A 17981-nucleotide genomic window follows, 5' to 3' on the forward strand; every position below is an offset into this window, starting at 1 on the left:
TTTTTTTTCTGTTCATCTTTTAACCATAAAACATGCTATATATTGACTGTGTAGTCTATATCAGTTTCTGTGAGATCTCTATGCTCAAAAACCTTAACCAAGGGCCAGCAAAATTGCTCAGTGGGTGAAGGTGCTTACTAGGAAAGCTTGGCTGCCTGAATTTTAGCTCAGTGGGTGAAGGTGCTTACTAGGAAAGCTTGGCTGCCTGAATTTTATTCCTGTAATCCACATAAAGTAGGAGAGAACCAACCTCACAGAGTGGTCCTCCGACCTGCACACGTACGCCATGACACAAATCATGCACACTAATAATAGTAACAATGAATTTTTAAAAATCTTGGGCTGGAGAGATGGCTCAGTGATTAAGAGCACTGGCTGCACTTCCAGAGGTCCTGAGTTCAATTCCCAGCACCCATATGGTTGCTCACAGCTGTGTTTGGGATTCAATGCCCTCTCCTGGTGTATAGATGTACATACAAACAAAACATCATTATACATAAAACAAATAAATATTAAAAGGAATTTTAAGCAAAGCCATTAACGTGATGGGCATTCAAGGATGATGGATGGAAATATGGATGATAAACAGGTCCTCTTCCTCCTTTAACCATTTATGAAGTCTTCTAAAATAAGAGCCAACAGTTAATGTTTATGCCAAATACTTCATACATTTCTTAATCTGGTCAATAGTAATAATCCCATGAGTTTGGTGCTATAGTTTTATAGTTGGGAAGGCTACAGTCCTGTGACGCTGTCCCAGGTTTAACGAATTCCTTAATAGAACTGGACTTTGAACTAGCTTTTTCTTTTTTCACACTCCATGTTTATAACCCTGATGGCATACTGCCTCTCAGTGTGTGGTCTAAGTCAATGAATAGACATACCATCCAGGAGATGAACAGAACCCAGGAAGAGGCTAACCGTGGTGGAGCTGTGGAGAGACAAATACATTTGGGGAGCTGGGGAATGCAGGGAGAAATGAAGTTTTTAAAGGGATTTGAACTCTTCTAGAAAAATCTAGAAAATGTCTACAGTAGTATGGTAGAATTGCTATGCTCTGAGAAAGGAGCGTAAGACTTTATGAGGCCTCAAGTGTCAGACTCTGGTCGTTATTTCTTTGAGTCTCAATTTCTTCATCCACAAAATAAGACCAAAAATTAAAAAAAGTCAGTCTCTGAGAGACATTGTGAAGATCAGATTCATTCATTCATTTACTGATTTACTTGTTATTCGGTAAATTCATTGATATGCTGGTTTATGGCTCTGTTGAATACTGACCATTGACTAGGTGTTGTGTCGGAAGTACAAAGAAAAGTAAGGTATGATTCTTGATGTTAAGGTTCTTGTAAGGAATGCCATCTGTCTTGGTCCATCTTGTTTAGTGTAATCAAATGTCTGAGGCAGGGGGATTTACAGCAAACAGAAAGGCATTTGGCTCCTGCTTCTGAAGGCTGGGAAGTCCATCATCAAGGGCCACACCTACTAAGGGCCTTTTTATGTCATCCAGTGTGGAAGATAGAGGGGCAAAAGGAGAGGAAAAAACCAGGCGATGGGAGAGAGAAACAAAACAAAAAACAAGAGAGGGAAGAAAAGAGCACATTACTGCTCAGAGTGTCCACGTTGTTCCTACCACTCACGTGGTTGCTTGAAAAGCATGTAACTTCAGCTCAATAGAATCCAACAATGTTTTCTGAACTCTGTAGACACCTGGACTCCTGTATACACACAAAACTAAAAATAAAATAAAATCTGGAAGAAAAAAAAAAGACCCTCATTCTTCCAAAATAAGCCCAGTGGCTGGGCAATGAGGAATATTGATTTTTATTTTTATTTATTTATTTAATTTTTTTTGGAATATTGATTTTTAATTTCCTTTTGGGGATTGACCTGTTTGGGCTATCAGAGGAGCGAGAGAGAGAGAAAAGAAGCAATCACTCCCAAGGAAGTTCATAACAATTCCAGACAAGACCAGCACGAGGTGGTTATTAAATCTAAGTTTGAGTCAATGCAACATTGGGACAAATTACCAATAGAGTGAAAAATAAAATCAATCATATAATTGGAGTACTATGTGAGATGTCAAAGCCCACTCCCCCAGCTCACTGACGTGGGGCTGTCCTGGTCTGGGGTCCATGTTGCCAACTGTTCTTTGGGCCTGCCTCACTTTAATGTTTATTTCAGACTACATCAATCTGTTCAGCACCAAGTGCCACGGATGTGACTTTCCTGTGGAAGCTGGCGACAAGTTTATCGAAGCCCTGGGGCACACCTGGCATGACACCTGCTTCATCTGTGCGGTACGTTTCTAGCCTGCAGCGGGTAGAAGGGACAAAGTACAGTCTGGTTGGCCAACCCCTTGACACACAAAGATACAGCTGTGACATTCTGGTACCATAATGGTACTTAAAGATTGCCAGTGCCCTGTCTTGATATGTCACGGTTAGAGAAAGCTGTGTTACAGACTGGAGAAATGGCTCAGTGGTTGAGAGCACTGGCTGCTCTTTCAGAGGTCTTAAATTCAAGTCCCAAAAACCACATGGTATCTGACATCTATAATGGGATCTGATGTCTTCTTCTGTCATGCAGGTGTACATACAGATAGAGCACTTATAGGTAAAATACACAAATAGATAAATGTTTAAGGAATCTGCATTACCTTGGATTATTTACAGAGCAGTAGCAGCAAAGTACCCTAGGATTTGGAGAACCAGTTTATTGTTTTACCAGCATAGTTGAGGGCAGCAAACGATGGCCTAGAGAAGCAGTGGCTTCCCCAGGTTCTGTGCTGCCTTGGTTATGAAGCAGTATGAAGGCTTTACCATGAACCCCAGTCCTCAGCTTATTGACTACGTCTCTGAAAGGCTGAGATAAGGTTTCTCTTGGTCGGACCTTTAGAAAGCAGGATGAGTATCACTTTCATTTCCTAAGTGGTCCTGTTTTTGATAGACAGCGGCCAGCAGATAAGCCTGAGATTAACGAGTAACTGTGCAGTGAGCTGAATCAGCAGGGCATCTGTCTGAGAGACTGGCCTTCCCTGTACATGGCTTTCAGCTGAGATGAGATTGTGAAACTGTGCTGCCCCTACTCGGATTTGAGTTGGAAACAGGAAATGCTCATCCCTAATAAATCTCTATATTGTCAGTCTAACTGACTGAACTTTATTTAGGAAAATGGATAAACTATTGGTATTTTAAGAACCAGAGTTTCTCAAGGTGAATTTGGAGTATGTATGATATGGCTGTGCTGTTTAGGGGCTGGGGATTTAGTTCAGTTGGTACAGTGAAGCCCTGGGTTCAATCTCAAGCTTCATATAAACCAACTATGGTAGCGTACAGATATAATCTCAGCACTTGGGAGATGGAGGCAGGAGGACCAGAAGTTCAAGGTTAACCTTGTAACACAGTGAAGTTAAGGCCAACTTTGGATATAGGAAGCCCTGTCAATAGTAGATAGATAGATAGATAGATAGATAGATAGATAGATAGATAGATAGATAGATAGATAGATAGATAGATATTTGTGCTATTTAAGCCTGAATAATCTTTTACGAATTTAGGATGGAGAACAATAGTCATCAAGTTTACTGCCATATATTTTGAATTCTGTACCTTACTCCTTTGCCTCCACTATTTATGGGGTACATTATGTTCAATGTGTATTAGTTTCCTAGGGTATAATACCAGACACTGCAGAAATATATCCTCTCAGTTGTGCGTTGGTGGCGCACGCCTTGAATCTCAGTACTCGGGAGGCAAAAGCAGGCTGAGTTCGAGGCCAGCCTGGTCTACAAGAGCTAGTGCCAGGACAGGCTCCAAAGCTACACAGAGAAACCCTGTCTCAAAAAAAAACAAAAAACAAACAAAGAAAAAAGGAAACATATCCTCTCATAGTTCAGCAGGACAGAAATCAAAACTCAAAGTACTAACAGACAGCCACACTCTCTCCTATCTCTGATTGCTACCCATCTTTTCATTCCCTGGCTAGTTACAAAATTCTAGTCTTTGCTTCTGTTGTTACAGTGGCACGCTCTCTCTCTCTGTCTCTGTCTCTGTCTCTGTCTCTGTCTGTCTCTCTCTCTCTCTTGTACAGAAAAGCTGGGATTGGGTGGGTCATGTTCTCTGATGGAGGGGCTCCAGCAGCAGCTTGGACACTGAGTTTATTTTATACATCTGAAACAGGGAGGCCAGGTTATCACATACAGATAAACAAGAGGGCAGGTTTAGCTAATAGCTATAGGGGAACAGCCTCAGGCTATAGCATCCAGGAGAAGGAAGCTGTTGTCCACACTTCCTACATATGGTCAACGTCTTAGTTAGGGTTTCTAGTGCTGTGAAGAGACACCATGACCACTGCCATTCTCATAAAGGAAAATATTTAATTGGAGTGGCAGCAGTTCAGTCTGTAATTGTCTCCTTGTGGCAGGAAGTATGGCAGCACACAGGCAGACAAGATGCTGAAGAGGTAGCTGAGAGCTTTACATCTGGATCAGCAGGCACCAGGAAAAGAGAGGGAGCCACTGGGCCTGGCTTGAGCATCTAAAACCTCAACCCCCAACCCCCCCTCATCCCCACTCCCACCCTCTCCACACACACACACACACACACACACACACACACACACACACTTCCTCCAACAAGGCTACACCTACTCCATCAAGGCCACACCTCCTAATGATGTCATTCCCTATGGGCCTACAGGGCCATTTTCATTCAAACCACCACAGCCAACATCTGCAGACAGACCAGAGGAACGCTTTGTCATTTCCCTGAGCCTGATCAGGAGAAGTCTTTGCTATTCCTATTGGTCTGAGCCATTGGAGCCCTTTACTCGTCTCTGCTCATGTCAGCAATATACATTGACTCAGGACTTCATCGGCTCCCCTCAGGATAACATGAATTAGACTTTTTTTTTGTTTGTTTTATCACATATAATCTCTATTCCACTAGATTTAATGAATTTAAGTTCATGGTTTTCAGAAGTCTTTATCTTATTTGGGTATTTATTTATGTTTAAAGACAGAGTTCCGAGCAGCTAAAATGCCCTTGAACTTTGGACCCTTCTCTACCACATCCCTACCATTAGGATTTTAGGCAAGCTCATTAAGCCTGGCTCGTGTGGTTCTGGGGATCAAAGCCAGGGCTTCATGCATGATGGTCAAGCAACTGGCTCCTTCCTCAACCCCCTGGAAGTCTTCATGTTATATGGATCAACCTACATATTCCGTTCAGTCATTAAGACTTTGTAGCAGGGTGGAGAAAAACAGGCTGTTTGTTCTCCTAGTTAGGTGCAACAGTGCATTTTTCTGAAAGGGTGATATTTTTTAAATTTTTATTTATTTATATTTTATGTATGAGTACTATGCAGGTACACCAGCACTCCAGAAGAGGTCATCAGATCCTATTATAGATGGTTGTGAGCCACCATGTGGATGCTGGGAATTGAACTCAGGACCTCTGGAAGAACAGCTAGTGTCTATAACCAATAAGCCATCTCTCCAGTCCCTAAAAGGGTGACCTTTTCCCCCATAGGATCTCCCTATATAGCCCAATTTAGTTCTTGAACTCAGGATCCTTCTGCATCAGCCTCCTAAGAGCTGGGATTAGGAGCATGTCTGCCATGTTATGCTAGTCTGAAATCTTTTGCTCACATCTTCTCCGCTTCAAGATCCCATCTCACACGGCTCTGTCTTCCTTCCCAGGTCTGCCATGTGAATCTGGAGGGGCAGCCATTCTACTCCAAGAAAGACAAACCACTGTGCAAGAAGCATGCGCATGCTGTCAACGTGTAGGGGCCCAGAGTGGCTGCTGCGGGCCGGGCCCTGGCTGCTCTTGCTGCCGACAATGAAGGAGTCAAAGATCTTTCTTCTGGGGGAAAAGGGGGACGAAAGGAATGATTGAGCCTTTTGAAGTCTAATTTTAGTCTTTTCTGGTACACACAGATTGTGTATTTGCGTAGTTCAGACCAGAAGCCAAAAGAAGATTCTAAAACCAGGTAGTAACTAATCCTCAGCTGGAACCGCACTTCAGCCTTTTGGGAAAGGATTCCAGGGAATCAAAACTGAAAAACAAAAAAAGCAATGTTCAAAAATGATACACGTCCCCAGCCATCGCTGTCATCAGTGCAGGGACAGGGCTCAGGGCAGTTACGGAGAATCCAAAACACGCCGCGGAGTTCTGCAGGGCTCCTTGGCAAACACAAAGATGTGCCAAACAGTATTTGCTGTGGGGTTATTTTTAGAGCCGGCACTGAGCGCTCCTTAGCTGAGACCCATTGGGCCTTCCTCACCAAAAAAGGAAGAGTCGTTCCTTCAGCACCACAGAGCTTCCTCTGCGCATCAGACTTCAGATGTCGAAGAAACTGAAACATGTACCGGAAGCCCAGAAACCTGAAGCGATGTCGGGCCACCACTGGGAAAATGAAGAGGTTCCGGAAAGGTCTGTGGCTCATGCCACAGGCAACCGAGAAAAGATGGACTCTCTTTGCATCTCCCCCCCCCCCTTCAGTCTGAAACATCTAACGTCCCTTGGGAAGCTTTGCTCCTTCTGAATTGTCATGGGGAAGTGAACGTGGGTTTTCCAGTTTTGCTTTACAGTGTGTCAGAAGAGGTTTGCAAAGGACTCTGGGTAGGATTTAGCCTCTGTTTGGCTTGAAGAGGGTCCTGAGCATGAATGTCCCATGCATGTATTTCACCCCCACCCATGACTGCTCATGTTGTGAGTGGGGGTAAAATACATCTTCCACAGCCCTATCCTCAAACAAGCTTAGCGGAAAGAAAAGAGAGATGGCGCCAAACACAGGGTAGCAGAGCATGCTCTCATGCCCAGCTGTGCTCCGGAAGAGTAGCTTGCTTTCTGCCAAACTCAGCATGGGCTGCGGGATGCCCACCTTCAGGGCTGCACCGTGCTCTTCACTTGTTCCTTTAAATGCAGCACACCAATTGCATAATCGCGCTGACTGCTGCAAGGAGGGGAAAAGATACACTTGCCATTTGGGCCGGTATTTTGGAAATAGCTTTGAACTAGACCTGGCCTTCAGAGTCCTTTACAGATACGTAGGGCTAGATAGAAGTAGAGAAAGTGGCTCCTTTCTGGGTTGGAGATGGTACCGTCACTTTTCTTTCTAGGAAGTGCTGTTAGGAAGGAGGTTCATTGGAAACGACATTGACGCAGGCTGTGTGTGTACGTGTGTTTCTCACTGGAGCACAGTGTTCCGGCACTCTACAGGCTCACTGCCCTCTCTCTTTACTCCTGTTTGGGATTTTTCTCTTTGCACGTTTGAAATGCTTTATGAGACTGCATTCAAACTCTTCTTTCTTTTGAGGACTAAGGCTTTCAGGAGGTCGTCCTACTGAAGGGTGTCAGACAGAGCCTAGATTGCCCATGGTTTTTCTAAGTCAGGAATCACCAGTCCCCTCCGGGCAGCATGGAGGATGGTTAGAACTGGGCTCCTACCAAGCGGCCCTTCTTTACTTTTGACTCAAAGCCTCAGGCTGGGTAAATTCGGCTGGGACAGCCTGGAGATTTGTTCAGAGATACAGAACAGTACCTGTGCACAGTCTGATATGTTTGGAAAGTACAGATACACAGGGACAAGGAGCTTGCTGACCAAACAGAAAGGTTCTAAAGCAGCTGATTTTTTTTTTTTGAAAAAGTATCTTAGGTTTTTTTTGTTTTGTTTTTGAGACAGGGTTTCTCTGTATAACAGTTCTAGCTGTCCTGGAATTAGCTTTTGTAGACCAAGCTGGCCCCAAACTCACAGAGATCCCCCTGCCTCTGCCTCCAAGTGCTGGGATTAAAGGTGTGCACCACTACTGCCCGGCTCAAAAAAAAGTATCTATTAAATGGTCTGAAACTAGTTTTGAGGAAGGAAAATAAAAATTTCTAACGTTATGTTTTCCAAATCTCTTTTTCAAGGTTTTTTTTTAATACATGTGCACAGACACTGTTCTTCTGTAATTTATCATTTTCTGTAGGATCTTTAAGAAGAAAAGTAAAATACCCCAAAGGAAAGCATCACTATTATTCTATATTAAATAGTTGTTTTAAAAATATTTAATAGCTCATGTATATTTTTGAAGGACTCTTATTTTTCAAAACCAAAACATTTTGGAGGTTAGATGTAATCAGAATTTTCCTAGTACTCGGGATGCTCTAGCTTCGTTTTCCAACACTGCCAAAAACCAATTTAAAGGTGGTGGGCAAGGAGCTAGTTTCAAGAATGGTGCACTGGATGAGCCTGCACAGTGTTAAGGCTAAGGCTGTGTGGCGTTCAGGTTAACACCAAGGCTTTCCTGTGACAGCAAACGGTTTTTACTGGCTCGCAGGAGAAGTACAGTTTGTCTTGTCTTCTTATTGTTGGCATTAATCTAATGTACTCACACGCACTCTCCTTTTGCAGTAGAATGACTTGTATTGGCAGTGTTTGTGTTACCAAACTAGTCTTTGCAATGTGAACTTCTCAACCCAAGGACTCTTGCTTTGGGTGTTTTTCCTTTCTTTTTGGTAAGTTTTTTGAGGTGGAATATAACGTGTTAGAGGTGTGCACAAAACTATTTTGCATGCTTTTGTTTCTCTTCTTTTTTTTCTTTCTTTTTTGGGGGAGGGGGGTTTGTGTAGATTCTTTTTAGCAAAATAAAATTCAGAAAAAGATACACAAATACTAATTTTTATTCTGTGTAAAGTTCTTTCATTTGTAATTTAAAAAAAAAAGTAGCTGACATCTAAATGGCCACAAATAAAAGTCTAAGACAAAAGAGTCCTGGGAATAAGAAACTCTGTTTACTCGGTCTGTTGTGCAACAGCAACACAGCAATTTTATTTATGCAAAGTTGTATGAATAGCACACATGTTTTCTATGGGAAAGGAACTAATAAGCAGAGGAACAGGCCTCGACTTGCATTTTTGTTTTATTTATTTATTTTGGGTTTTCAAGACAGGGTTTCTCTGTGGCTTTGGAGCCTGTCCTGGAACTAGCTCTGTAGACCAGGCTGGTCTCGAACTCACAGAGATCCGCCTGCCTCTGCCTCCCGAGTGCTGGGATTAAAGGCGTGTGCCACCACCGCCAGGCTCGGCTTGCATTTTTGGAAAGGTGCTTTTAGTTACTTGGTGACCCAATATTTCATATGTGGTTCTCACAATACAGCCTTCGCCTCTGGTACTCCGGACTCTATGATCAGGTTGTTTGTTTGATTTTAGATTGTTATTTCATTTTGTTCTTTTTAGTGGCTGTGTAAGAGCACATGTCAGAGGACAACATTCAGAGGTCTCCTTCCATAGTGTGGGCTCTGAGTATAGACTCGGGTTATCATGTTCAAAGCAGGTGTCACTACCCACTGAGCCATCTCAATAGCCCAGACTTGCTTGTTTATTTGCACATTTATATATTTTTAAAATTTATATTTAATTTTATTTTATGTGTATGAGTGTTTTGCTTGCATGTATGTCTGCTCACCACTTTGTGTACCTGGTATCTTTGGAGGCCAGAGGAGGGTATTGGATCCCTTTGAACTGGAGTTACTGATGGTTGTGAGCCACTGTGTGGGTGCTGGAACTTGAACCACCATGGTCCTCTGCGAGAGCATCAGGTGATCTTAACCACTGAGACATCCCTCCAGCTCCAATGTTAAGATTTATTTTTATTACTTTTTAACTATATGTATATGTGTGTGTCTGTGTATGTATAGGCATGTGTGTATAGGTGCCTGAAGAGTCTAGAAGAAGGTACTGGATTTCTCTGGAGCTGTAGGAAGTTGTGAACTGCCTGAGATGGGTGCTGGGGACCAAACTCAGGTACTCTGCAACAGTCTTGCAAGCTCTTAACCACCAAGCCATCTCTCCAACCCCACAGATTCATTTTTATTTTGCTCCACATAGCTTCAAATACAGAAAAGTTGCTCTATTCCTTTCATTTCCTTTTTTTCCCCCATGTAAATTCAGAGGAAAATCTCTTCACTTAATGCCACTCATTAAGAAAAAATAATACCAAGCCGGCAGTGGTGGCGCATGCCTTTAATCCCAGCACTCAGGAGTCAGAGATAGGCAGATTTCTGTGAGTCTGAGGCCAGCCTGGTCTACAAGAACTAGTTCCAGGACAGGCTTCAAAGTTACAGAGAAACCCTTTCTCGAAGAAAAAAATACTGAGCATGGACAAAGCCCCAAGGCTTGAATCTAGCACCTTACAAACCATCCAAGGACTCAGCAGGTAGAGGCAGGAGTTTAAGGTCACCCAGGACTACACAGTGAAACCTTATCTCAAAACAGGCAAGCAAGCAAACAAACAAACGTACCACTTTAGTAGTGATAGCAATATGAAGTGACAGCAAATATTTAAATAAACAATAAAGAAAAATCTCATGAAATCATAGGATTTAAATTTGGAGGTGACTAAGAGGTCATCCAGGGACCTTCTAAAGGTGAGACTAAAGTCTGGAGGTTCGGGAAGGGACCTGTTGCAGAATCAGCCAGAAGCCATGGAATAAGGATGGACTTTGACATGCTGAGACCTGGGCTTAGGTTAGGGCCATTTTTTTTTTTTTTTTTTTTTTTTTTTTTGGTTTTTCAAGACAGGGTTTCTCTGTGGCTTTGGAGCCTGTCCTGGAACTAGCTCTGTAGACCAGGCTGGTCTCGAACTCACAGAGATCCGCCTGCCTCTGCCTCCCGAGTGCTGGGATTAAAGGCGTGCGCCACCACCGCCCGGCAGGTCAGGGCCATTTTACACACTTTTAGTGACACTGGGAGAGACTCTTTTCAGCAGTTTATAGATCTGAAAAAGACAATAACACTTTGGCCACGGAGCTATTTTGGAACCCAAATGTAAAACCTTTTGAAGAAACCGGGTGGTGGGGGCGCATGCCTTTGATCCCAGCACTTGGGAGACAAAGACAGGTGGATTTCTGAGTTTGAGGCCAGCCTGGTCTACAAAGTGAGTTCCAGGACAGCCAGAACTGTTACATAGAGAAACCCTGTCCCAAAAAGCAAAACAAAAATTCTGAAGAAATTGGAATTCAAAATTTTCACCAAAATGTAGTATTAGTCATTACTGCCAACACCGAAGCCATCGACCCTGCTGCATTTTCTTCACTCTTATTCATTTTCCACATTTTCCACCCACTCCACACACACAGCCTTCTGGGAGAACTAGCTGTGAGAATAAATGATATAACAAATAATTCAAAAACACGAACCACAGAAATCAGAATTCGGCATCATGAGCCTGCATCAAAATTTCTATCCTTGACTGGCTGTTGGAGGCAAAATAAAAAGCATTTGTCCTGAGCTACGTATGGCATTTCTCACCTGCAATTCCAGCACTTGGAAGGCAGAAGCAAGACCAGGCTGGAAGTTCAAGGCCAGCCTGGTCTACATAGTGAATTTCAGACAAGTCAGGGTTCTATAGCAAGACCCCATCTCACAAACAAATAAGTTTGTTCTTTTGCCTCCTCAATCACTAAGCAGATATTTGCTCTTTTCTGGTGGTGACACCTCCCTATGAAAAGGGACCCCTCCCAAAGGATCCTCACCTGTCTCCAGATGAGGAGACCCAAAAGGGACCTGGTACAGAGCCCCAGTTCCTACCTCCAAAATGCTATAAAACCACCATGGTCTGGAGTGGTGGTGCTCCTCTTTAATCCCAGCATTTATGAGTCAGAGGCCAACAAGTCTCTGTGAGTTAGAGGCCAGCATGGTCTGTATTTTGAGTTCTAGGTTAGCCAAAGCTAGTGAGACCTTGTTTCAAAAACAAAACAAACAAACCACCCAGCTGACCCTCAGTGGTCTTGAGCAACTCGGGGTGTATGTTTATGGTTTTGTTGTTTTAGTTAGCTTATAAAGTGGGTTTCCTTATGGCATTTTCATACATATTCATTTGGGTTGATCTTCCCTTCCCCTCCTCTCCCCTTGGCTGTGTCCCCCATCTCCTCTTAAACCTTTCCACCCAGTGTTCCCTTCTACTGTTATATTGCATATGCATTAGTGTCCTTCCCACCAACCCAGTTTTCCTGTGTGTTGTCTGCTCTGCTGTCCCCCAGGCAGCCCACAGGAGGCCAAGGCAGGCTGATAGAAGGATGTTCCTCTCAGAGGAAGCACTCTGAGATGAATGGAAGCCATCCCCAAAACGCATTTTGGATAAAGCAACAATTCACTGAGTGCTCACCAGAGGTCAAGAGGTCTGGACAGCGAGATCATGACTGTGAATTCCACAGACAATCTACTTTCGAGGAACTTAAACTCCAGGCAGTTGGAATCAGCCAAACCAGAAAGCGATGTGTGTTGGGTTAACTGTAAGAGGAAGAAATATTTGGTATTTTAAAGCTGTTCTATAGGATAACAATGGCGAGAGGCTGAATTTACATGAATTCATGGTAAGGACAAGACGTGGAGAAAGAGTTCTAGCTGAAATAAGCTGAGCATTGGGCTCCATGTTTTTCAAGGAATGTGTAACTCGGAGTTGGAAAGCCGATGTAAAATACTGCTTTGAGTCTTTCTAGGGACAGGTCCAGAATCCAGTGTTTCTTCTCAGGTTTCACTCCCATTTAAATCATTCATATGACCCGGGCAATAGATGGCTCCTTGATGTATGATTGTTTATGTCCCAGTAAACTCATCATAAGCTGAAAATACCCTGAGTAAAAACTGTATTGAAGGGATTGGGGATGTCCGTAGATGATGGTTGAGTGTTTGTCTGTCATAGATGAAGCCCTGGGCTCCATCTGTAGCAACGTGGAGAGTATGGTGACATTTGCCTATAATCTCAGTGCTCAGGGGGTGAAGGTAGGAGGATCAGAAGCTCAAGGTTATCCTGTCGTCCTTGACTACTGAGGTGAGATGTCCTTCTGGGTTGCTTTCATTGGTTGATGAATAAAGCTGTTTTGACCAATGGCTTAGCAGAGTAAAGCCAAGTGGGAAATTCGAACAGAGAGAGAGAGAGAGAGAGAGAGAGAGAGAGAGAGAGAGAGAGAGAGAGAGAATAGGCAGAGTCAAGGAGATGCCATGTAGCCACCAAAGGAGAAACTTGCCAGAGCATTACCAGTAAGCCACAGCCTTGTGATGATACATAGATTAATAGAAATGGATTAATTTAAGATGTAAGAGATAGCTAGGAATATGCCTGAGCCATTGGCCAGTGTTGTAATTAATACAGTTTCTATTTGGTTATTTGGGTCTGGATGGCCAGGAAACAAAAGTACAATCTCAGCTTAAAGGCTACCCTAGGCTTGAGAGCCTCTGAAAAACCACCCTGTCTCTGGCTGACATCTCAAAGGAGCGCTGAAATTCCGGATGCACCCATCCCATCCAACTTTCTACTCAGGTTCCAGGGAACGAACTCAGATCAACATTAATTAGGCTTGTACAGTTAACATCTTCACTTGCTGAGCCGTCTTGCCAGCCCATAAGCTGCTTTGATTGAGTGGTTGGGAAGGACTATTTTGCTGAGGTGACATTTGAAAGATGAAAAGAAATAAACCATACCAAAGTTTGGAGGTGGAGGCCAGCCAGAAGGAAAAAGAACAGTAAAGAACTTAAGGGGAGTAATTGGAATTCTGAGGACTTAGGGCTTGAGAACATATGTCGGGGAAGGGAGGAGGGAAGGCACGGTGGGCCTTGGCTACACTGAAGAAAAACAAAACCATCTGCTGATTGCAAAGGGAGGGAATACATGATTGACAATAGGAGAAAGAACCTGAATTCTGATAAAAGCTAGAGTTTTACTTTTCCTCTAAAACATTTCACTTGGAAACAGTGTTCAGAGTTGAAGCAGCTCTAGAAGAATGTGAAGAAACTCTTATGTGGAATGCTGTCGGCCAAACCCTGGGGAGACGGCGAGCTGTGTGGGTATGATGTCTGGGAAGCCCAGACCTGTGCTGTCTACACACCCCCACACACGGACACCTTTCCTTTGACTTCACTGCAATCACACTACATGCACTGTTCTGAGATTTGCTTTCTTTTTAAGAACCACTGATTTTGTAACTGAGAACTCCATTGTATGATCCTGGTCGCACGTCTATAAAATGCAACGGGAGGATTATCTGAGAATAAGGGTTACGAGTTCATCTCTTGACTTAGGTTGCAGGGATACAGCCTGCCATTAATTTCGTCAACTACTTGTCTGAGCCATTCAACACCTACATCTTCTGTCTTGTGCCTCTCTGGGAGTCTCAGGTGCACACGTCTGGGCTTTGCCACCCTGCCTTACCTGGATGTCCCACTGCTGCCTACCCATGTGCACTTGTTCCACAGGATGGAGGAATGGCTGTGTATGTTTTCTTCGCCTTTTTCCCAGCACATCGGCTGATCCGAGGAACAGGTTTTTGAACTGAGGCAGGAAAGCCAGAATCTTTCCCCCGAGATTATGTTAAAACTGGAACTCACACAGAGATTGCCTCTTGTCTTGTTAGTGGTTATGCTAGAGTCCAAGAACATCTTCAGTAGGAGAGGACAAAGCCAAGTGGCATTGAGAAATACAAACTGGAAAAGACTCTCCAAAGAGGTGGGTTTGGATCTACTCCTTCCCAAGGCTCTATGCCTATCTTTTCTTTCTTTTTTTTTTTGGGGGGGGGGTGGTTTCAAGACAGGGTTTCTCTGTAGCTTTGGAGCCTGTCCTGGAATTTGCTCTGTAGACCAGGCTGGCCTCGAACTCACAGAGATCCGCCTGTCTCTGCCTCCCGAGTGCTGGGATTAAAGGTGTGCGCCACCACTGCCTGGCTATGCCTATCTTTTCTGTGGTTTAATCAATTTCTATTTATCCATGAGCTTCTTTTTTTAAAAAAATTTATATTACCTTTATTTAATCAGGTGAGGTGATGCATGTTTTTTCTTCTAGGACTAGAGACAGAGGCAGGCTCATAGAGGTGAGCTCAAGGCCAACCTGATGTACATAGTAAGTTCCAGTCAGTCAGAGCTATCCCGTGGGTCCCTGTCTCAAAACAAAGCATTTTCATTACATTTATTTAATTTTTCGTTCTGAGAGGGTGGTACAGGTGGAGTCAGAGGGCAATCTGTAGGTGTAATTCTCTCCTCCAGTGTGTGGGTTCCGGGGCTGCAACTTGGTTGTCAGACTTGACAAATACTTTACCCGTAAGCCATCTTGAAGGCCCACCTTGAGCCTCTTTAAATTGGGATCGGCTTGGCTGGGAATGTCATTCTGTGAGTGATACAGACACACATGAATGCCCTAGGTTTGATCTCTACCACTGCCAGAAACACACACATGCACAGGCACACACACACACGCACAGAAATATAATGCTCACTAAATAAGGATAGCAGGGGCACTTTAAGTTCTCCTAATCTGCCACTCAGTTTACCCATGCCATCTTTCTAAACACATACTGTAGCAAAAAAAGTGGGCCTGCATTCCTTCAAGCAAATCTGATAGCCCTGCTGTCCACATCCCTTCCGAATGGGGTTCTGCACCTGCCGCTGGCTGAGCCCCTATCCTACCACCCAAATTGCTTCTCCTGAGTATCCGGTCTTTCTGTGGACTGTAGGTACTACCTTATCATTGAAACTAGAATTATGGAGTTATCCTAGCTCCTATCTGCTCCACAGTGGTTCTTACCGACAAACAGTAATTATTCCAGGTTGCCAAATGCACTTCCTGACCCTATCTGTTGTCTCTCCATCCCCGGGATCCTGCCTTCTGACAGCTCTCCTCTGCTGATACAACTGATCTATGTCCATTTTGCTCCCTCCAACCATCTCCCATTGGGACCTCTAAAGACAGATCTGAACATCCATAAAGTGGACTTGCGTGACAACCAGATAGGGCTTCCCATTATTTTTGATAGAGCCTTCAAGTCCCCCGCTGTTTTCCCCATCTCTTGTATGCCTACCTTCATAATAGCATTGTGTTGGCTACTTCTCTGAGTTTCCCCAACACCCCTGCACTGTGAACTAACTAACGACTGTCTGTTTATGTATTCTCTCACTGGTTTCCACAGGAAGTAGTTTGTGAGAAATGACTCTTTGGAGCACATTTGGTAGATGGGCTGGGGTTGTGCTATTTAGACTTAAACCTAAAATTTTCATTTTTTCCCACTAGATTATATCTTTTGGTTTTTCCAGATACAGGTGGGCATTAGACTTGGAAACAAAACACAAAACAAAGAATGTCATCATTGTTGTCGCTTAGCTGAGAACCCAGTTCCTTTTTTTTCAACAAACAAATTCTATTCAAAAACTAAAGCATTTTATTACACAAAGTTGTAGAATACCCAGCCATGTGCAAATTGGCTATCCTTCTATCTGGCTCCAGCTCAAAGCCATGGGACACGTATATAAAAGGACATGGAGACCATTTCCAGGCAGTTTCTAGGCTCTGGAAAGGAGCCTGCAACTACTCATGTAGCTTTCCCTCTAGTGAAGCAATGGCGGGTGGGTCCAGAGGAGCCATTGTGAACCAGTGGGTCGGAAGGAAGGAAAGTGGGGGTGATCATTCTAACTGGCATGAGGTCGGCTGCAGAAACCCCTCCTGCTGTACCGTGTCTTCCTGGGGGTTGTCAAGAGAGATGAATTGGTGGTGAAAAGTTGTAGGCTAAGATTGGAGAAGGGCCTAGGAAGCCTGGGGGTTCGGGTTCAGTGGGGTTGTCTTGAAGAATGGAGTATTAGGTATGAATGTTGATGCCAACAGTCCCAGCACTTGGGAGGCTAAGGTAGGAAGATCCCTTTGAGTTCAAGCTCAGCCTAGGTTACTGAGTAAGTGTTAGGCTAGCCTGGGCTAGGATGAGAGCCTGCCTCAAACTCTACCCCGAGAAGAAGGAAGAAAAGAAAATCAAACACCAGAAGTATTCATTTTGAATAAGAAAGGGAAGAAGCAGCAAAGGACTGGAGTTACAGCTTTCCAGGTCTTTCTCTCCTGAAATCCCTTGAGGCAAAGGGTCAGAAATGCATGCCTAGGAGTGCCTACTCCCCTGATTACAATCTAGCTCCCTTTCTCAACCTTTCCACCATCGGTCAGCCTTACAAAACGAGGGGCCCTTGAAAAGTGACTCTGGATCAAGGCCACCAGAAAGAAGAACCCACCCATTCTGGGGTCCCAGCTTCCTGGCTCATGTATGTTAGAAACTGGCCATATTTGTTCAGGCAGGGTTGTTCTCAGAGCCAGGACCAAGACATGCCCTGGAATTGAGAGGATAAATCAGATTACCCAGTGAGAAGAGGTTGAATCACCTCCACAGTCCCACCCCCAAACAAGTGGCTCTCTTTCTCCTCCTCTGTTGATTTGTTCCCATCTGGGAAGGCCAGGTTGAATGTAAGGGTAACCGCTAACAAAAGCGAGCTGTCGAATGTAATATTAGGCTGGAGGTTGGGAGGAAGAAAGGGTATTACAGACGCCTCCAGGCAGTGGCTCCGATCTGAACCATAGATGTTAGGTCCCCTCAAGTTGCTTCAAATGATTAAAATAACGAGATGTAGCTATGGCTTGTAGGTTCATAACCAGGATGTGACTTTAAAGGAAAGAAAACATTTTTTTCTTTGTTGCCCAAGTGGGCCTTGAATTAAGCTGATGCAATTCACTTATCTCAGGCTCCCAAGTAGCTGGGAATACAAGACACAATTTCTTTTTATTTTATAGTACATTTTCCTTGTTTATGTTTAGGGATTGGCACTTTCTATTTTTCCCACTGGATCTTTACAACCCTACAAGGCAGGGAAGCCAAGGTTCAGACTGGTTTAGTGCCTCGCCCTAAAATACCTCTCTCTCTTTGGAACTCAGTCTCAAATTCTGTACCTTTCCTTAGAGGAAATGTTACGCTCACCAGAAACACAGGAGGAAGCCAGTTGAGTCTGGTTCCCATTCACTGAGCTCTTTTTATGAACCAGGTGTAAGGATCAGCAGGCAGCCGGCTGAGGTATGGCTCAGAGTACTAACAACTTACCACGTATTGGGCCCCAGGTTTCATTTCCAGCACTGCAAAAATAAAATAAAGAGCCGGGCGGTGGTGGCGCACGCCTTTAATCCCAGCACTCGGGAGGCAGAGG

At 44.0% G+C, this 17981-nt stretch overlaps 1 protein-coding gene across 6 annotated transcripts in view; it reads left to right on the forward strand.

Annotated features, from left to right (window-relative positions):
- Positions 1-8755, forward strand: part of Ldb3 (LIM domain binding 3) — a 58693-nt gene extending 49938 nt beyond the window's left edge. For all 6 annotated transcript variants that reach the window (XM_013346806.2, XM_026779949.1, XM_026779950.1 and 3 more), the window contains 2 exons: positions 2182-2297; positions 5699-8755. In XM_013346806.2, coding sequence (XP_013202260.1) covers positions 2182-2297; positions 5699-5788 — 206 coding nt within the window. In that variant the 3' untranslated portion in view covers positions 5789-8755. The remainder of the gene's footprint in view (positions 1-2181; positions 2298-5698) is intronic.
- Positions 8756-17981: the final 9226 nt, after the last annotated feature.

The sequence above is a fragment of the Microtus ochrogaster genome, chromosome 6 (assembly GCF_000317375.1).
Source record: "Microtus ochrogaster isolate Prairie Vole_2 chromosome 6, MicOch1.0, whole genome shotgun sequence".
NCBI lineage: Eukaryota > Metazoa > Chordata > Mammalia > Rodentia > Cricetidae > Microtus > Microtus ochrogaster.